Genomic DNA, 18,324 nt, shown 5'->3' on the forward strand with positions numbered 1-18,324 from the left:
ATTTGGAACCTGAGAAAACCATAACTTTCTCTTCAGAAATGGGAACTTCCGTTTTGCCTTCATGACCCTTGTGAACTACTTGGGTCCCTCACTGTTTGGTATAGTTCTGAGGGTGCTACTGGGTGCTTTTTGTACTTTTCCATCCCCCACACAATTGGAGAGTAATTTGTAGACCATAACAGTTATAATGATCTTTACTCTGGTGTATTACAAAACATGGAACAACAGATTTTTTTTTATGTATGTGTTAAAGCCTATGTAAATTCTATTTCATTTAGAATGAAGTGTCTTCAAGATAACAAATACTCTACATAAGGAAAGCAGTATAATTCCCTCATTAACAATTATTATGTGCCTACTACATGCCAGGTTTCATCTTAGGCATTGATGATATAGCTTTGTAAAACACCATTTTTTGGAGTTTATATTCTAGTGGAGGAAGTTACCACATTTTTAAAAAATAAATTTATAGTGTATTAAGTGGTTAGCGCTATAAAGAATAAAGCAGGGTAAAGTGCTTGTTATAATCTGGAAAGTAGTGCTATTTTATTTATGGTGGTTGGGCAGGCATTAGTGTTTTCAAATTTTATCCATTTGGTTAAATGCCTTGCACATTCAGTACATTCATAAAGTTTCTTTCTTATGGAAGTTCTGATACAGAATTAAGGAATGAGTCATTACTTAAGACCTTTTTACTTTGATTACATTTAAGGTCTTTTCTGCAGTGTGGGCTTTACTCATGAGTGAGTGATAACCTAAAGGCCTTGCTGTGTTTATTACACTGGGGGTTTCTCTACATTGAGTTCTTGAATGGTTACGAAAACTTAAACTCTGTTAAAGGATTTTTTCATAATCCTTACATTTGTGTGGTTCTTTCCCAATGCGATTTTTTCTTTTTATTTTAATGTTAAGTAGGCTTTGAAACTTAAAGGCCTATCTGCTTTGTGGCATTTATAGGGTTTCTGGCTACTGTGAATTGTGTGATGTTGATTAAGGTGTAAATCATGACAAGACTTTCCCTCATTCCTTTGCATACAGTAGAGTGAGGTGAGAGTTATGGCTAAAACCCTGCAATAAAATTACATTCCAACTTTTACACTCCCACTGTGGATTCTATGATGTTCCTTAATGTGGGAACTGTGTCTGATGGTATTCTCAGATTTATTTTAATGGCATTTTTAAAAACCCACAACTGGATGACATCCTAGTTTTGGATTGCTTGTCACTTTTCTCTTGCCATCTTCCAGGGCTCCATTTCTGATTCTAATAAGAATACCTTATCTGCAACAGAATCCAGGATTCTGTAGTTCTCTAGTGTCACTTCCTTGTATTATTTTTAACACAGTATGAGATAATATGTTATTGGAAGTATTATATTAAAATACATTTAATGTATCCGCAATTAAAGTATGTGTTATGTATTCATCCTGGTGTTCTTTACTGTTTTTCCTTTTCCTACTTCTAGTGAAGATTTCCAAGTAAAATGTTTTGGAGCATATAAAATTTTTTTTTTTAATAAAACCATAATCCCATATTTATATCTTGTTCATTTTCTTTTATATCTGAGTGTTGTATCAGAATGAAAACCTTAATTGTCTCAGTTTACTACTGACATCTGAATATTATTTCTTATGGTTCTAATAACTTTCAGACAGGGTAGTATAGTGGTTAGGAATATGGGCTCTGGAACCAGAGATCTGAGGTTGAATACTAGCCCTGTCATTTTCCTAGCTGTGTGACTCCACATAAATTATTTAACCTTTCTGTACCTTAATATCCTATTATTTAACAAAGGAATAATAATAGTACCTACCTCACAGGTTATTGACGATTAAATGAATTAATGTTCAAACTGCTTAATTCAATTGAATTAATTCTTGGGATGCTTAGCACATCCTAAGAGCTCAAAAGAGTTATTATTTTCCTTAAGTCTAGTTCTATATATCAGTTCATCATGCTGAAAAATATTACTCATCAGCCAGAATAATTGAGTGACAATGTGGATGTGTGTATTAGGTAGAGATGGTGATGGAACAAGACTGAGAAATTGGTAACTTGAATGAACTAGTGGATACCTGGGATTCCATGACATTATTAACTCTCCTATACATGTTAAAAATTTTCATAATAAAAAAATTATAACTCATACATTTATAAATGTTCACACTTCTTTGTAAAAGCTGAGAACCATTTCAGTACTTTATACTTGAATTGAAACACATTTTTTTCTTGTGCTAGTTCTTTCTTGCTCCTAGAGAGGGAGAAGAAATGCCATATGGTTAATTAATTCGTGATTCTTTTTCTTGTCTGAACAGCCTCACAGAAGTAAGCTTCAATTGGATTAGTTATTGGCCATTAGCAACAGCATGCAAGAAAAATAACGAAACTTTAAATTCAGATCTCATGGAACCTCAGTGTCAGGCTTTATTGGATTTCTGTTATTTGACATTTAGATCCCCAGATACTTAGGAAGTGTAGATTCAAGCCAGTAAGTACTGTGTTCACTATTAAGCATTAAGCACTCTGCTTAATATATATGAAGGGACAGTGTGTGCGAGATGTGTATGTATATTATGTTAAATATAATTATGTATTTATTTATATGCATACACACAACTTACATATATGTTCCCTGTAGCCTATCATGATCCTTATAGACAGTAATAGCTTTATGAAGCTTTATGAAGTTGCTGATCCTTTAGTCTTGAAGACTAAAAATGGGGGGATTAATTTTTCAACAGGTGATTTGGGTTATCTGTGAGAGACTGTTTTGACTAAGAGAGTCAACTAAACTAAAGAGGGACTAAATGAGATAATAAAACTATGGACAGAGGTTGAGTGTGAAATTTAGAATTTCCATATTTAATATCTTCACAAAAAGAAAGGATAATTGCAGGTTCTGGATATTGTAAGCAACTACTGGTTGACAATGAGTTTAAACCAGATTATGTAGAGATCTATTATGTCCATTCTCAAGAATGGAATTTTAAAGCCACTGGATTATTTTGAATGTATTTTTCTTGTTGCATGGTATAACCAATAATGCTGTCTTGCTCTTTATTGAATAATCCTAGAGACTTAAAATTTTATATTTATAACCTTAGAATGAAATATTCCTTTAAGGAACAGAGCTCTAGTTTTTGAGCATAGTATTCTTTGTATTGAGGTAATCTATTTGAAAATGAATGACACATAGTACTAAATAAGTATTTGTGTTGTGTCTGTCTTACCAGTAGAGACTATACCCAGTTCAAAATAATAGGTTACCTTTGTTGAAAAGAAAACTACAGGCCCCAAATGGAATCACTTATTTTAAGGGCCTCACTACAGCAAACCCAAGACTTCATACCTAACCTAACTGCAGTTTCAGCCCTCTCAGGAAAGTAACTTTTTTTTTTTTTAAAGTAGGCTCCATGCCCAGCATGGAGCCCAACCCCAAGACCCTGAGATCAAGACCTGAGCTGAAATCAAGTCCCAGGCTTTGTCAACCTACCCACCCAGGCACCTCAAGAAAGTACCCTTCAACATGGAATTCCTGGTTAGGCACGAGGAAATTTACTGATAGACCTCTCCCATTCCCCTTAGGAGGATGACTTTGTCTACAATAGTGTACTTTTTGCCAATAATTTCCTTTTTTCCCATTCCTTTCTGCCTTTAAAGATTTAATTTTTTTTTTTTTTTTTAAAGATTTTATTTATTTATTTGACAGAGAGCACAAGTAGGCAGAGTGACAGGCAGATGGAGAGGGAGAAACAGGCTCTCCGCTGAGCAGGGAGCCGGATGTGGGGCTCGATCCCAAGACCCCAGGATCATGACCTGAGCTGAAAGCAGCCGCTTAACGGACTGAGCCACCCAGGCGCCCCTAAAGATTTAATTTTTTTAAAGAAATATCTACACCCAATGTGGGGCTGAACTTAAAACCCTGAGATCAAAAGTCGCATGCTCCACCAACTGAATCAGCCAAGTGCCCCCATTTTCTGCCTTTATTTTCAATTTTTAAAAAAGATTTATTTATTTGGGGTAGGGCGTGTGGCAGAGAGAGAAGGAGAAAGAAACCCAAGCAGACTCTACTCTCACACTGATCCTGAGTTCAGGACCCTGTGATCACAACCTCCGCCCAAGGCAGGAATAGGAACCTTAACCCATTGCGCTACTCAGGTGACCCTCTACCTTTAAAAATCTTTCTTGTCCTGCAGCTCAATGGAGCTCCTTTTCATTTGCGAGACGGATGCTTCCAGATTTATGAATTGCTTAATAAAGCCAATTTGATCTTTTACATTACTCAATTTTTTGTTTTTAAATATCTTTTAATGTGGGCTATAGCATAGTTTCTTAAAGCCTTTTCAAAATGAGGCTGGACAAAGTGAGTAAAATGGATAACTGTAATGACAGATTAATAAACTAGCAGGATTTCAGCAGTACCATACCTGGTTTCTCCTCTTATTCTAGCCCTATTTTGCTGCCCTTTTATGGGATGCCTACGTTCGGGAATTTTTAAATGTACCTAAAATTATAGAGAGAATATAGACTCCTCACCTTGGCATGAGGTCCTTCGTCATTGGGCCCCTGGCCACCTCCCTGGTCCATTTTTGCTAATTCCCAAGAAAACAGTAAATCGGAGACTAAAAAACAATCAAAAAACTGCACACCCAGCACAGCGGTGCTGAGAAAGGAAGCAACTGGCTATTAAGCCTAAGGTAGCGGAAGAGGGCCAGCTACCGAATAAGTAGGGGCCACCTAGGCCCAGACGAAGTGGAAATGGGTCCCAGACAGAACGACTTTGGGAGAAGTAACGAAATTTTATAAAGGGGTGGGAGATTTCACGTGAGCGGGTGAGGTTCGCGGGCTTGAGGCCTGAAGTGAATGGGGCAGTTTCTTGGCGGGAGCCTCAAGCTCGGTTGGAGACAACACACGTGATTGGGCCACCTCTCCGTTCCCTTCCAGGTCCCGAGGCTGTGCGCGGGCAGACGTGGAAGGAGAGAGGCGCGGGGCGGGAGGCGGGAGGCGGGCCGCGGGGAGCGGAGAGCGCGCGTGACCCTGCGGCGCGTCACGTGAGGCGCCGGCGGCCATGGCGGGAAGCGAGCCACGCAGCGGAGGCAGCTCCCCTCAGCCGCACCACAGCGACTGGAGCCGGCTAGAGGCCGCCATCCTCAGCGGCTGGAGGAACTTCTGGCAGTCGGTGGGCAAAGAGAGGGCAGCGCCGAGGGCCCCTGAAGAGGAGGCGGGTGAGGAGGCTAGTACCCTGACGCGGCTGCCGGTGAGTGGCGGCCACCGGCTGCGGAGGACCGAGGGGCCGCGCTGGGAGGGGCGCCCCGCACCGGCGGCCTCTGAGGGCCTCAGCGCGCCCAGGTCTGTGTCTGCCGCAGTCTTGCGGCCATTCCGGGCAGTGTCGTCACCTGGGAACAACAGTTGACCAGAAACGCCGAGGCGTTGCCTTTAGTGCTCGAAGACGGACCGAAAGTCGAGACGCACCATCAGGGGCGCCCTGGTAACCGGCCAGGTCACCCTCAGGTCTTCTACCCCCCAAAACAAGTTTTGGCCCTAGAACACCCCGAACGTCAGGTTAAGGAAATGAGACCATTGCAGACTTTCTGGTTAGGCTGGGAAAGCCTTCAGCGACCGTGTGCTCAGCGCCTTTCATCTCAGGTTCAATGTACCAAAACACTGCGAGGAAATCATGGCTATTCTCTTAGTGTGTGTTTGAAGTCCCAAAACTCACACTTAACTGACAATGACTAAGAAGTGCCTCAAGTTACAACAGGCCACAAGAATTGTACACATCATTTATTGTTAAACTTTTCAGGCAGATGGGAAAATGGGAGAGAGGAGAAATTCTTAGAAATTATACAAATTCTGCAATAAAAAAAATTAAAAAAAAAAGAAATTATACAAATTCTGTATCTCAGCTGGACTGTTGACACCTCCCTCTGACGTCCATCAGAAATTAAAAACTGCAGGCTTAGAATGTTCTTCCAAGGTTCTTCCTTTTGGAGAAGTTCTTTGAAATATAGATTTTATGGAGAAACTCAGATGGCAGATTTACTCTTTGATTAGAACTAATGACAAAATCAGAAATGATTTGATAAAGGTTTTATTTTGAAGACTAGATTGTTTCCTTAAGTGATTTGTTAAGATATATGTTGTGGCAAAATACCATGAGGAGAAATTAAAGGACCTGGTTATTTGGCTTGAAAAATACCAGAACAATGACTGGTCTTTCATGACTGTTTCAGTGTGTCAACAAATTAAATGTTCAGATATGTTTCTCTTCTGATGGCAGGAAAATAACTTAAGAATTATAGATTCAATTATTAAAAATACTGTTACATTGATCTTTGGTTATCTACAATAATTCTTTATTAATTTTGTAATTCCTCATGATATAATTATTAAAAAGATGGACTGTCCAGTTGACCTTTGGATTCCTAGTATAATAAAATAATTATTTGTTTGTAATTTATTATCAGAAAACAATTTTTAAGATAAGTTTTTCATCCCTTTTACCTATTTGTTGTTTCTATTTCAGATTGATGTACAGCTATATATTTTGTCATTTCTTTCACCTCATGATCTGTGTCAGTTGGGAAGTACAAGCCATTATTGGAATGAAACTGTACGAGATCCAATTTTGTGGAGATATTTTCTGCTGCGGGATCTTCCTTCTTGGTCTTCTGTTGACTGGAAGTCTCTTCCAGATCTAGAAATCTTAAAAAAACCTATATCTGAGGTTACTGATGGTGCATTTTTTGACTACATGGCAGTGTAAGTATCTAGTTTTATGAATTAAAAAGAAGATACTAAATTTGACTGTATTACAAGTCAATAGTCTAAATTAGTCTTGGCTCCGCCACTAATTCATTTCTTGGAATTTAGTTGTGTTTGTAAAAGCTGGGGATTAACTTAAATTCCTTCATACGACCCTTTCAGTTTTCACATTTTGTTATTTACTTGTGGTGCCTGACTCTAGAGTATTTGAATAATTGTAGATAGTTCATATGCCAAGAAGTAAAACATGTCTTAAAACTTTCATCATCTTTAGAACACTTGTCATTTTGTTAAATAGTGAATACTTTTCCATATCCAAAAAAGGAATGATCAGTGATCAGAGACCAGTTCTTTAGCAGGGAAGAAGACCATTCTCAAGGTTCTGGGAAATGAGATTTTGTTACCACCCAAAAGCACTGACACTTTTAAATATCATGTAGCTGAGAGAATTAATGTTGTTGAGCAACTGTAGTATATTGGATTCTATGAGGGATGCTTTATGTATGTTTACTTATTTAGCCATCACTGAATAAGAAAGTATTATCCTTGTGTTCTAGATGTGGAATTGAGGTTCAGAATGGTTATGGATTTGCCTAAAGTCATATAGCTTATAAGGGACTGTTCAGATTGGAACCCTGTCATGCCACCTTAAAAATATATAATGCCATTGGATCTGGATATAACCTACTTTATTGAGGGCCCCAAATTTAAGGCATTGTAAATAAAATTTAAAAAATACTTACATTTTAGGTAAGAATTGTTTTACTCTGTTAGATTTAGTATCTAGATACAGGATTTTTTTTCATATTTTATTTGAGTTATTCAGATCTTTCCTTATTCTAATCTAAATGCCAAGTCTTGTGAGACTGCTTGATTAAAATGTATGTGATATGTTATATATAATTTCAGTAAGTGCTATTGTACTCTCACTTGCTGGTTGTTACTTCTACATTGTCCCACAAACAACCATAGCATCAAGTATATCATGCTGTGGAACCAACTTTTCCCTAGGAATAGAAGTAATCATAGTAACTACCATTTGTGATCATGTAAAGTATTTTTTTATTGAAGTATAATTAACATACAGTGTTCTATTAGTTTCAGATATACAGTATAATGATTGAACAATTCTATGCATTTCTCAATGCTAATCACGATAAGTGTAATCCCCTTTTATATCACCCACCCCCCTACTAACCTCCCCTCTGCCAACTACCAGTTTCTTTTTTTGTCTTTTTTTTCTTTGTTCATTGTTTTGTTTCTTAAATCATATAAATTAATTTCTGATCCTTCAACCCTGGGTTAATTGTTATTGCTCGAATAATGCAGATGAAAAAACTTAAGTTAATACTATAAGTGGCTTATATAAACAAAGTGGCCAGATCTACCTAGCCTCAAAGTTGATTTTTTTTTTCTTCTTGAATTATAAGTTTCATAAATAAAGATCATTGTCTTGTTAGGTTAGTAATTGTCTTAACCACCTTGATTTAGTCAAAGGGCTTTAGGTTTTATTTTGATTTGGGTACTGTGTTTTAACTTTTGATAATGTGTAGAATTGGTAATTTAGAAATTTATAGCTATTGAAAGAAACTGTGGTTTTTTTTTTTTTTTTCCACATGATTCTTAGTTTGCTAGGTTATCTTTAAGGAACATTAGAGCCTCCCTGTATGGTTAACACTTATTAAACTGTTACACTGGAGGCTGTTAACAGGAGTACTTAAGAAATTTGGTTATATTGGTGGCCTTACTAATTTCTGTCCTTTTTTTTTTTTTTTTTACCTCTAGAGACATTTATGCTAACTATCCATATAGGTTAGTGCAGTCTTGGCACTATTAACATTTTAGATCAAGTGTTTAGACCCAACTGTCCTGCGCATTGTAGGATGTTTAGCAGCATTCTTAACCTCTGTCCACTAGATGCCAGTAGCACACCACACACTGACCCCCAGTCATAATGACAAAAATGTCTGCAGACATTGCCAAATAAATGCTCCCTTGGGATGGGGAGGCAAAAATCTCCCCAGACTGAGAATCACTGTGCTATGTAGTGAGTTTTTATGACTGAACCAAGTGTTAGACCAAGTGTTCCATGAGAAAATCTAAATGAAAGATTAGAAAGTATGTAACTACTTCCTGGGGAGGACTTCCTTAGCATTTGGACCACTTCTACTCCCAGAGTGCCTTTGCTTTTTCATGTCATGGCATCCAGCATACATATCGTAATGTGTCTGTTCTCCACTTCCCTCCATGAGGATTGGAACTATTATTGTATCTCTTGTGTCTAGCAGGTTCTCAATAAACTATATATTGTTGAATGAATAACTGGCTACGTTTTTTTCTGTGTTAATTTTCTAATTGTGACAATTTTATACAGCTATAAAATGTGCTGTCCATATACAAGAAGATCCTTGAAATCTAGCCGTCCTATGTATGGAGCTGTCACATCATTTTTACACTCATTGATCATTCAGAATGAACCACGATTTGCTATGTTTGGACCAGGTTTGGAAGAACTGAATACATCTTTGGTGTTGAGCTTGATGTCTTCTGAGGAACTTTGCCCAACAGCTGGTTTGCCTCAGAGGCAGATTGATGGTAATTTTCATATTAGTGTGTAGTATATAATAGTTAAAACACTTTGAGCTTGACACTAATGTTAAATCTTAAGAAATTAATTTTTAATTAACTCTTTGATGTAATGAAATAGAGTAATTTTGTGAATAGGTGCCCCTCCTCCCCAGGTCCCAATGGACTGAAAGAGTTGATTTACTTTTTATGAGAAGTGAGCTTCCTCTTATTTCCTCAAATTTGTGTAATCCAGAATATAAGATTATGTGCAAGTAAATTATACGTTATCAAGATGTTTGTACAGTACTTACCATATTTTAAAAGAATGTTAACAGCAAAAACCATTCAGCATCTACTATGTGCAAAGTACTTTGATATATTTTGGAATTTTTAAAAAGAGCTAAATTAACACCTTCCTCCTCTTTCTATGAAAACAATAATCATGTAGTTAGTTGGCAAGCAGAAGATGTAATAAGTATAAGTAACAATATAATCTAGCTTATGCTTTGCTTATTCATTTATTGAGAGCACCTATTAGATGCTAGAGGTGTAGCTATTTAAAACAAACATCAAAAATTTTTGTCTGCCCTGAAGATACTTGGTCTTGGTAAGGACAAAGATAAATATATAGGTGATTAGAATATGCAGTAATTAGCTCCCAGATAGAAAGATAAGGGTCAAAGAAGGCTCTTTGTTGAACATGATGCCTTATTTGAGTCATTAGGATGAGTTAAAATAGACCATTAAAGGGACAGAAGTATTGTGAGCAGTGAGAACTACATTTCTAAAAGCACAAAGCTCTGGATACATATGACACATTTGAAGTAGTTCTATGTGTCTAGAGTGGGGCTAGGTGATAAGACACGTGTATGCCATGCTTAAGCATTTGGGAGCTGTTGAAAGATTTTAAACAGAGGAGTGAGATGATCAAGATTGCATTTGAGAAAGGTCTGGCTCCTGAGTGGAAAATTGATTAGAAGAGGCTATAAAACATGGAGACCCGTTAAGAAACCACTGTAATATTGTGAAAACATGAAGGATACAGTATTGACTGAATATGTATGAGCATTATTTCTGATGTGGTTTTCATATTGGATGATAGTGCCATTCGCTAGGATAAAGAGGAGGAAGAGAAAGTTTTCTGAGGGATCTTTATAGGGAGAAGGACAGCTACTCTTTGGAATATGCTGACTTTGATAACTCTGGGAGATATAAGCAGAGATGCCTGCTGTAAGCAATCCACTTGAATGGAAGCTCCATTAGGGCAGGAGTCTTACCAGCTTTGTTCATAGCTGTGTTTGATGTCAGGCGTGTAGTAGGCACTCAATATAGATTTGATGAATAAATGAACAAATGACTCAAGAGCAAGATCTGGATTAGAAATCAAGATTTGGGAATCATATGGTGTCCACATGGACTTGGAAGTTTCTGAGGATGGAGAGGAATATTGTGAACCAGGTGCTGAAATCTTCAGTGAATGTTTGGAGGAAGGGGTTATCAAAAGGAGATTCATAAATGATGAGGTTGAGGAAGGGGAGATGGTACTACATCTGAATGGTGTATCTCAAAGAGATGGAGTTTTGAAGAGGGTTGGTGAGTAACAGGACATGGCAGTGAGGAGTAAAGAGAACATTGACCCCACGTCTTTACCCTGAGATGTGAGAGAAGAAGCAGTTTTGTTACTTGAGAGTGTAGAGGAAGAGAAGTAGCCCCTAAGGGTAGGCCAGTTCAGGTAAGGCCATGAGGTGGAACACCTAAAGAAGAGGTTGGAGATATGGGGAAATTTGCTGATCATGAAATGTCAGTTTTATTCTCCAGACAGCAGCAGAAATGATTGTTTACAAATGCCAATCGAATTATGCATCAAACCCTGCAAGATCAGGGAAGAGTGGGGGGATGGGTTGTTGGCAATGTGGTACGGAATAGTATAGAGATCGTACTGGGTTGAGGTTAGATGTGTTGAGAAGGTAATCTCTGGAAATTAAACCGATGAAAACAAAGATCAGAAATAACAGTAGAATTTGTTTCTATGATCTCTTTGGGGAGTTTGTGCACCAAATCTGGTGGCCAGGGAACTAGGGTCACACTTGCAGTCCCAGCCACCAAGATTTCTGTATATGTGTTACCTGGAATGGTGACATAAGATGGCAAGACAGGTTAATTTAAACAACTAGATTGGTTATGATACAGGAATTAAAGATATGAAAAGTGGAGTTGTCCTAAAGTAGAGGTAATATTATATTAAGTTGTTTTTGAAGAGCAATGGTTTTGAAGGAAAGAGAAATAATGAGATAGGCATTTTTAAGCCATCTCTCCAGTTGCTGTCAGAAGAATGGACAGTGGGGGTCAAAAATGGATGTAGGAGACTGGTTAGACGTGATTGCAAAAGTCCAGATGAGGGTATGATAATTTAGACTAAAAGGAGGGATTGAGGATGGAGAGAAGTGGACAGATCTAAAAGGGCATATATATAGCAAAAAAGAAGTATAGCCATGAGAGAAAGAAGGATCTTTTCATGAGGCAAGAGGAGAATCAGCCTGAGTGTTAACACAGCCAAAGAAGGGAAGAGGTTAAGAAGGACAAGTAACAATATTGAATAATTCAGATAAAAGTAGTGAGAAGCTAGTATTTAGTACCTGTTATTTACCACTCTACTAGGAATTTTACATATGTAATCTCATTTAATGCTTACAACATTTCTAAGAAGTATGTATTATTTCTATATATATTTTTAAAGATTTATTTATTTGAAAGCAAGAGAGAGCATGTAGAGGGAGGGGCATCGGAGGAGGGAGAGGGAGATAATCTCCAGCAGACTCCCCACCAAGTGTGGAGCCCAATGGGGGGCTCCTTCTCACGACCCTGAGATCATGACCTGAGCTGATCAAGAATTGGACGCTTAACTGACTGAGCCACCAGGCACCCAGTATTATTTCTGTATTTTGATGTCAGAACTGAGGCTCACAAAAAATGGCAATGTGGCAAATTCAAGATTATAACCCAAGTTTAATGTCAAATTTCAGTGTCTGAATATTTCTTCAATTTTCTACAGTGCCATTGGTGACTCCCCATCAATTTAAAAACATTTTCAGAGGGAGAAAAAGCCATTTCACTGAATGTATACATGGAGTATATGACTAATGAGAAACAAAAAAGTTGGAAAATGAGTCTTAGTCTTGATAAATATTAGTAGCTGTTAATGATGCAGCTGCTAACATGATGATACAGAAAGGAATGCTATAAGCCTATTAGTTCATTCTTTATCCATATTTTTATTACCATGTAAATGAAAAGTGCATACAGCACCTTTTCTTCAACATAAACATTTCATTTTATTCCAAAGCTATATATAATTTGTCATGGACTTTTTGGTTGCTCTTTTTTTCTTGCACTGGATAATTTTTTTCAATGTGATCTTTTTCTATATTTATTAATGACTTGTTTTGATAACTGTAATTTTCTTCTCTAGGTATTGGATCTGGAGTCAGTTTTCAGTTGAGCAACCAACATAAATTCAACATCCTGATATTATATTCAACTACCAGGTAAGGCTGCCTACTTGGTGGCCCACCTGGGGCATCAGGACTTGGATACTTTGGGGGGGGGGTGGCGTCTGCTTAGTATTTATGTTTTATATTTTCATTTTTCTTATAGAAAGGAAAGAGATAGAGCAAGAGAAGAGCATACAAGTGCAGTTAACAAGATGTTCAGTGTACAGAATGAAGGAGATGATCAACAAGGAAGCCGGTATAGTGTAATTCCACAAATTCAGAAGGTGTGTGAAGTTGTTGATGGATTCATCTATGTTGCAAATGCTGAAGCTCATAAAAGTAAGCATTATTTTCTTTTTAAGAGAACTTTTTTGCACAGCAAATAAAATACATTTTAGGCTTTACTGTGGCTTCTTAAGAACATGATGGTTAATTTAATAAATGTGATTCTATGACCATTACTGTTAATAGTGAGTTCTCAAACTTTGATGTGCATTAGGATCACCTGGGGAGCTTATTAAAAACAGCTGCCTGATTCCTATTCTGATGGATTATAATTCATAGATTTGGGTTGTTTCTTGGGCATCTGTTTTTTTTTTAATAAGCACCTACAGAATTCTGATGCATATCAAAGTTTGATACTATAACTACATAGTATTTCTTTGTTGTATGCTTCTGCACTTATTATTGATGTTTTGTCTGCTTCTAGCTCTATTCAAATAATTTATGCAGATAACTGGAAAATTTTACCTTAGTTTTAATTACCCAGATAGTAGAGAGATGTGTATGGTGGAGTGTTAATTAAGTAGATTAGTTAAGAACATTCTCTACATATTCTGAATAATTGCCCTTCACAATGCTATTTAGGCATAAAATCAGAATATTATTGGGCCACAAACCAGTATTGTAATTTTTTTCCCAAATCTTTTGTGAATAAGTTAGGGCATATATTTATCTCACTCAGAACAAGGTAGCAACATTGCTGAAAGAAAGTTTGTGGTGCACTGAAGTTAACCAGAGCAACAAAAACTAAGTCCAGGTCAACTACTACTGACTAGTTGGAATCAACCCACTGCATTAGTGGTCTAACGGAAGAAGCATGCCCATTTCTGGGAATAGATTCTCTTACCTCATTCTCTACTGTTCTTTTACATAAAACATTTAACATTAAATTAAAAAGTATAAGACACAAAAAAGTCAAAATGAAATGACCCATTTCAGGAGATAAAGCAATCAGTGGAACCATACCCAGAGATGACTCAGATGTTGGCACTCTCAGATAGGGACATTAAAATAACTATGATTAATATGTTAAAGGATCTAGTGGAAAAGATGCAAAATATGTGTGAACAGATAGGGATTTTCAACAGAGAGAAGGAAGCTGTGAAAAAGTATGGGAATGCTAAATATGAAAATATAGGAGGTGAACACTTTAGTGGATTTATCAGCAAAAGAAACCTTTGGTGAACCTGACGATAAATTGAAATTATCCAGAGTAAAACACAGAAAAAAGAGTAGGAGTGAGGAACAGAGCATCCAAGAACTGGGGGAACCCATCAAGGGAAACAACTCAGGGGTCAGTGGACTTTTTCTTAAGGGGCCACATAGTAAATATTTTAGGTGTATAAGCTATATGATCTCTCACAGTTACTCAAGTCTGATGTTAGAGTGCAAAAGTAGCCATAGACAATTTATAAATGAATGGGCATGGATGTTTTAAAAATTTATTTGTAAAAATAGATCCATAGACCGTAGTATGCCAATACCTGGTCTAACTCGTGTGTAATTGGAGTCCCAAAACATGAAGAAAGAGAACAAGGAAAAAGAAATTTTTGAACAGATAATGACCAAAATTATTTCAAAATTACTGAAAGACAACAAACCACATATTCAAGATGCTCAGAGAACTCCAAATAAATTTTAAAAAATAATAATACATAAAAATAAATCTAGGTACATTATAGCCGAACTGATGAAAACCAAAGATAAAGAGATTATCTTGAAGACAGCAAAGCAGAAGGAAGAATACATATAGAGGGCCAAAGATAAGGACAGAATTCCTGAAAGAATTGCTGAAGGCAATGAAGGGAAATCTTTACAGTGTTGCAAAGTGGGGAAAATCTTGTATCCAAAGATATCTTTCAAAATGAAGGCAAAATAAGGACTTTCGGACAAAACCTGAGAAAGTTCATTATCAGCAGATTTGCGTTACAAGAAATATTAAAGAAAGCTCTTCAGGCAGAAGAATATGATACCAGATAGAAAAATGGATCTTCATTAAAAAAAAAATTAAGAGCCCTGGGATGGAAGCAATGTAGTATATATAAGATTTTTTTCCTAATTTAATTTTTTTTATAATATGTAAAGGAAAAATGGTAAGAATGTATTGTGAGTATATGATTCTTTTAAGTAAGATATATGATACCAATACAGACAAATGGAACAAATGGAACTACATTGTTATAAGGTTCTCCTATATGTGAAATTGTGTAATACTATCTAGAGGTAGACTGTTATAAGTTGAAAATGTACATTGTAAATCCTTGAGTAACCACTAAAAAAGTGTGAGAGAGGTACAATTAAACAAGCCAGTAGTGAAGATAAAACGGAACCATTACAAATCTCAGTCCAAAGAAGGGGGATAAAGGAACAAAGAACAGATGGGACAAGTCAAAATCTAAGAGGTATATGATTAGATTTAAATGCACCCTGTTGATAATGACATTAAATATTTATTCATTTTCTGTCAATATAGAACAGATTTCCTTCAACCTAGTGGCTTAAAACACCTATTAATTAGCTCATAGTTCTCTGTGTCAGAAGTCAGCACAGCATGACATCAGGTTAGATGGGTTGTGGCACTTTCTGGTGGCTCCTGGGAAAAATCTGCTTTCTAACACACTGAAGTTACTGGCTGAGTTCAGTTCCTTACAATTGTAGGATGGAGGTTTTGTTTTCTTACCAACTGTCAGCTGGGAGCTGATGTCATCTCTTAGAAGGTATCTTCATTTCTTGCCTTGTGACTCCCTCTTCTCTTCAAATCCAGCAATGGAGAATCTTTCTCACCAGGAGAACCTCATCTCTTTAAGGGCCTACCTGATTAGGTCAGCCTCACTGAGGATAATCGCTCATTCTTGAAGTCAGCTGTGTCTTATAATGTAGCCTACTCATGAAAATGATATCACTGATTCTAGATTCCTCCCACTCTCAGAGGGGAAGAGATTATACAAGGGTGTGAGTCACTGGGGGTCCTTTTAGAATTTTGACTACCTCACAATGTCAGTGATTTACACAGTCCAATGAAAGGCAGAGATTGTTTAAATAAAAGTGCTAGACCCAAGTCTATGTTTAAATTGTTTAAACTAAGGTCTTTGAAAGAAAGGGTAGTGATAGCTACAAAATTTATGAGAGGAAAATATATCAAAGTATTTTTTCCTTTAAAATATGGAGACATCTGAATGGTACTGTGACTTTTTTTCCTCTAATTTCACTGAAATTCCTACCTTGAAGGTTACCTAATGTAATTTTGTGACAGATCAGTAAATGAACAGCTGTAAATGAACAGCAGTAGAGGCAGTTTGTTATGTTTGGATCCTGGTAATTTTTTTATTTCCTTGTTTTGTTTTTAAGTTTGTTTTATTATTTTTAAAATCTTTATAAGTAATGCAAATTAAGGGTTTTGACTACATTCTCTAGGACATGAATGGCAAGATGAATTTTCTCGTATTATGGCAATGACAGATCCAGCTTTTGGATCTTCAGGAAGACCTATGCTGGTTTTATCTTGTATTTCTCAAGCAAATGTAAAAAGAATGCCCTGTTTTTATTTGGCTCATGAGCTGCGTCTAAATCATCTAAACCACCCATGGATGGTAAGGTCCTATCTTCTCTGGTGAGAAAAATCTTATTTTTCACTGTTCTCTATTTGATTTTATTCTTTCCTACTTATTCTCTTTAATGAAATAGCATTCAAAAAATAGTTTTAATAGCTTAATCAGTGGGAGATATTTGATTGGTATCAATAAGTTTCACCTGATCATTTGCTCGTTACTTTCCTATCATAGATACAGTGAGATAGCAATTGGGGATTTTTTTTTTTTTTAAATGCCAGTATCATGGTTTTTTCCAGCATTAAAATATTATGTTTTAAGGGTCATCAGAAATACAAATTTCATCTTATTGTTTCTTGCTTTCCAAATTTTATTTTAATCATGGAATCCTTTCTTCGAATGGAACCTTACATGAAAGCCCCTAAGTAAAATAAAGGAAAATAAAAATTGGAAATGCTTATGCTTAATAAGTTAGAGGATTTTCTTCCTTCCTCCCCATATACCTTCCATGGAGTTCTGAAGACTCTTTGGAACACAGTTGGAAAGCTACTGATAAAGGTGTACCTTCCTGAGTGGTGGGAGTTTTAGCTTACCATTAGGAAGAGTGGCAGTCTTAAAAAATACATTTTTGCAACTGGGTATCATGTTTATCAGCTGGCTAGCTGAATTACATTGAAAAATGTTTTAGTTTTCAAAGTGGATCCTTTAGAGGAATTTTTTTCTAATACATACAAGCAAGTCATAGAAATGGTAGTTCTTCCCATTCCCAAAACTGAGTTCCAAGAGAAGTAATAAGCCTCATATTGGTAATAATTATAAACAGAAGATCATATTTTTTTTTCTAAGTTCTCTAGAAGACAAAACTTGAATGACTCACCCAAAGTTTACTGGGATTTTTAAAATCCTGTTCTTTTTTTAGTATCTAGAAAAATGTTTCTTTTAATCATAAGATTTTGGACTCAGTTTCTTACAGTGGTCTCTCTTATCTGCTCATAGGTCCAGGATACAGAGGCTGAAACTCTAACTGGTTTTTTGAATGGCATTCAGTGGATTCTTGAAGAAGTAGAATCTAAGCATGCAAGATGATCCTCCTTTTAGATCTGGGGAACTGAAACCACTTTAAACTTGTTACTAAGGTCATGATGTGGATATTTGCTCAGTCAGCCAATTTTGTCCTGCCTTTTTGCAGGTGGGCTTTATATTGGGACAGCTGTAACTGCTGTGTTTTTTACATAATTTTTACTTTTTACCTTAAATCAATTACAAGAAAAAAGTTTCAGTGCTAGGATTTAGCACTGAATGAACCTTTTAAGACTTTTTTTTTTGATAACTTTTATATTTTCTTTTTAAAAATATTAAATTCTGGGAAGGACAAGTTTGTACTTCCCTCATCCTTTGTGATTTCTAATTTCAGTTCAAAGGTTGCCCTGGTGGAGAACAGAAAATTTGCTAAGCTTTTATAGGTTCTTTTCAAGGGTCCTTAACTGGTTATCAAAAAGAAGTTTTTATCTATTTTTAATAAATATACTGCTTAAAGACTGGAATATTCATTGGAATTGCACTTATTGTTATGGCCATACAACTTCTGGTTTTTTTTTTTCCTGAAACAGTAGAAATTAACTTTATATCCTATTTAATACTAATTCAGTGAAAATAACTTTCCTGGAACT

The 18,324-nt window shown here is 36.4% G+C and overlaps 1 protein-coding gene across 4 annotated transcripts in view; it reads left to right on the plus strand.

The window, feature by feature from the left end:
- Window positions 1-4,959: 4,959 nt before the first annotated feature.
- FBXO4 (F-box protein 4) overlaps window positions 4,960-18,324 on the plus strand; it is a 509,956-nt gene continuing 496,591 nt past the window's right edge. For 2 of the 4 annotated variants that reach the window (XM_032415203.1, XM_032415202.1), the window contains exons 1-5: window positions 4,960-5,257; window positions 6,527-6,762; window positions 9,140-9,360; window positions 12,803-12,878; window positions 12,988-13,163. In XM_032415203.1, coding sequence (XP_032271094.1) covers window positions 5,069-5,257; window positions 6,527-6,762; window positions 9,140-9,360; window positions 12,803-12,878; window positions 12,988-13,163 — 898 coding nt within the window. In that variant the 5' untranslated portion in view covers window positions 4,960-5,068. Of the gene's footprint in view, window positions 5,258-6,526; window positions 6,763-9,139; window positions 9,361-12,802; window positions 12,879-12,987; window positions 13,164-16,520; window positions 16,697-17,650; window positions 18,020-18,324 lie in introns of those variants that run through there. The other 2 variants (XM_032415201.1, XM_032415200.1) reach the window with 2 other exon arrangements.

This window comes from Phoca vitulina, unplaced genomic scaffold, assembly GCF_004348235.1.
Source record: "Phoca vitulina isolate PV1807 unplaced genomic scaffold, GSC_HSeal_1.0 scaffold17, whole genome shotgun sequence".
Classification (NCBI taxonomy): Eukaryota; Metazoa; Chordata; class Mammalia; order Carnivora; family Phocidae; genus Phoca; species Phoca vitulina.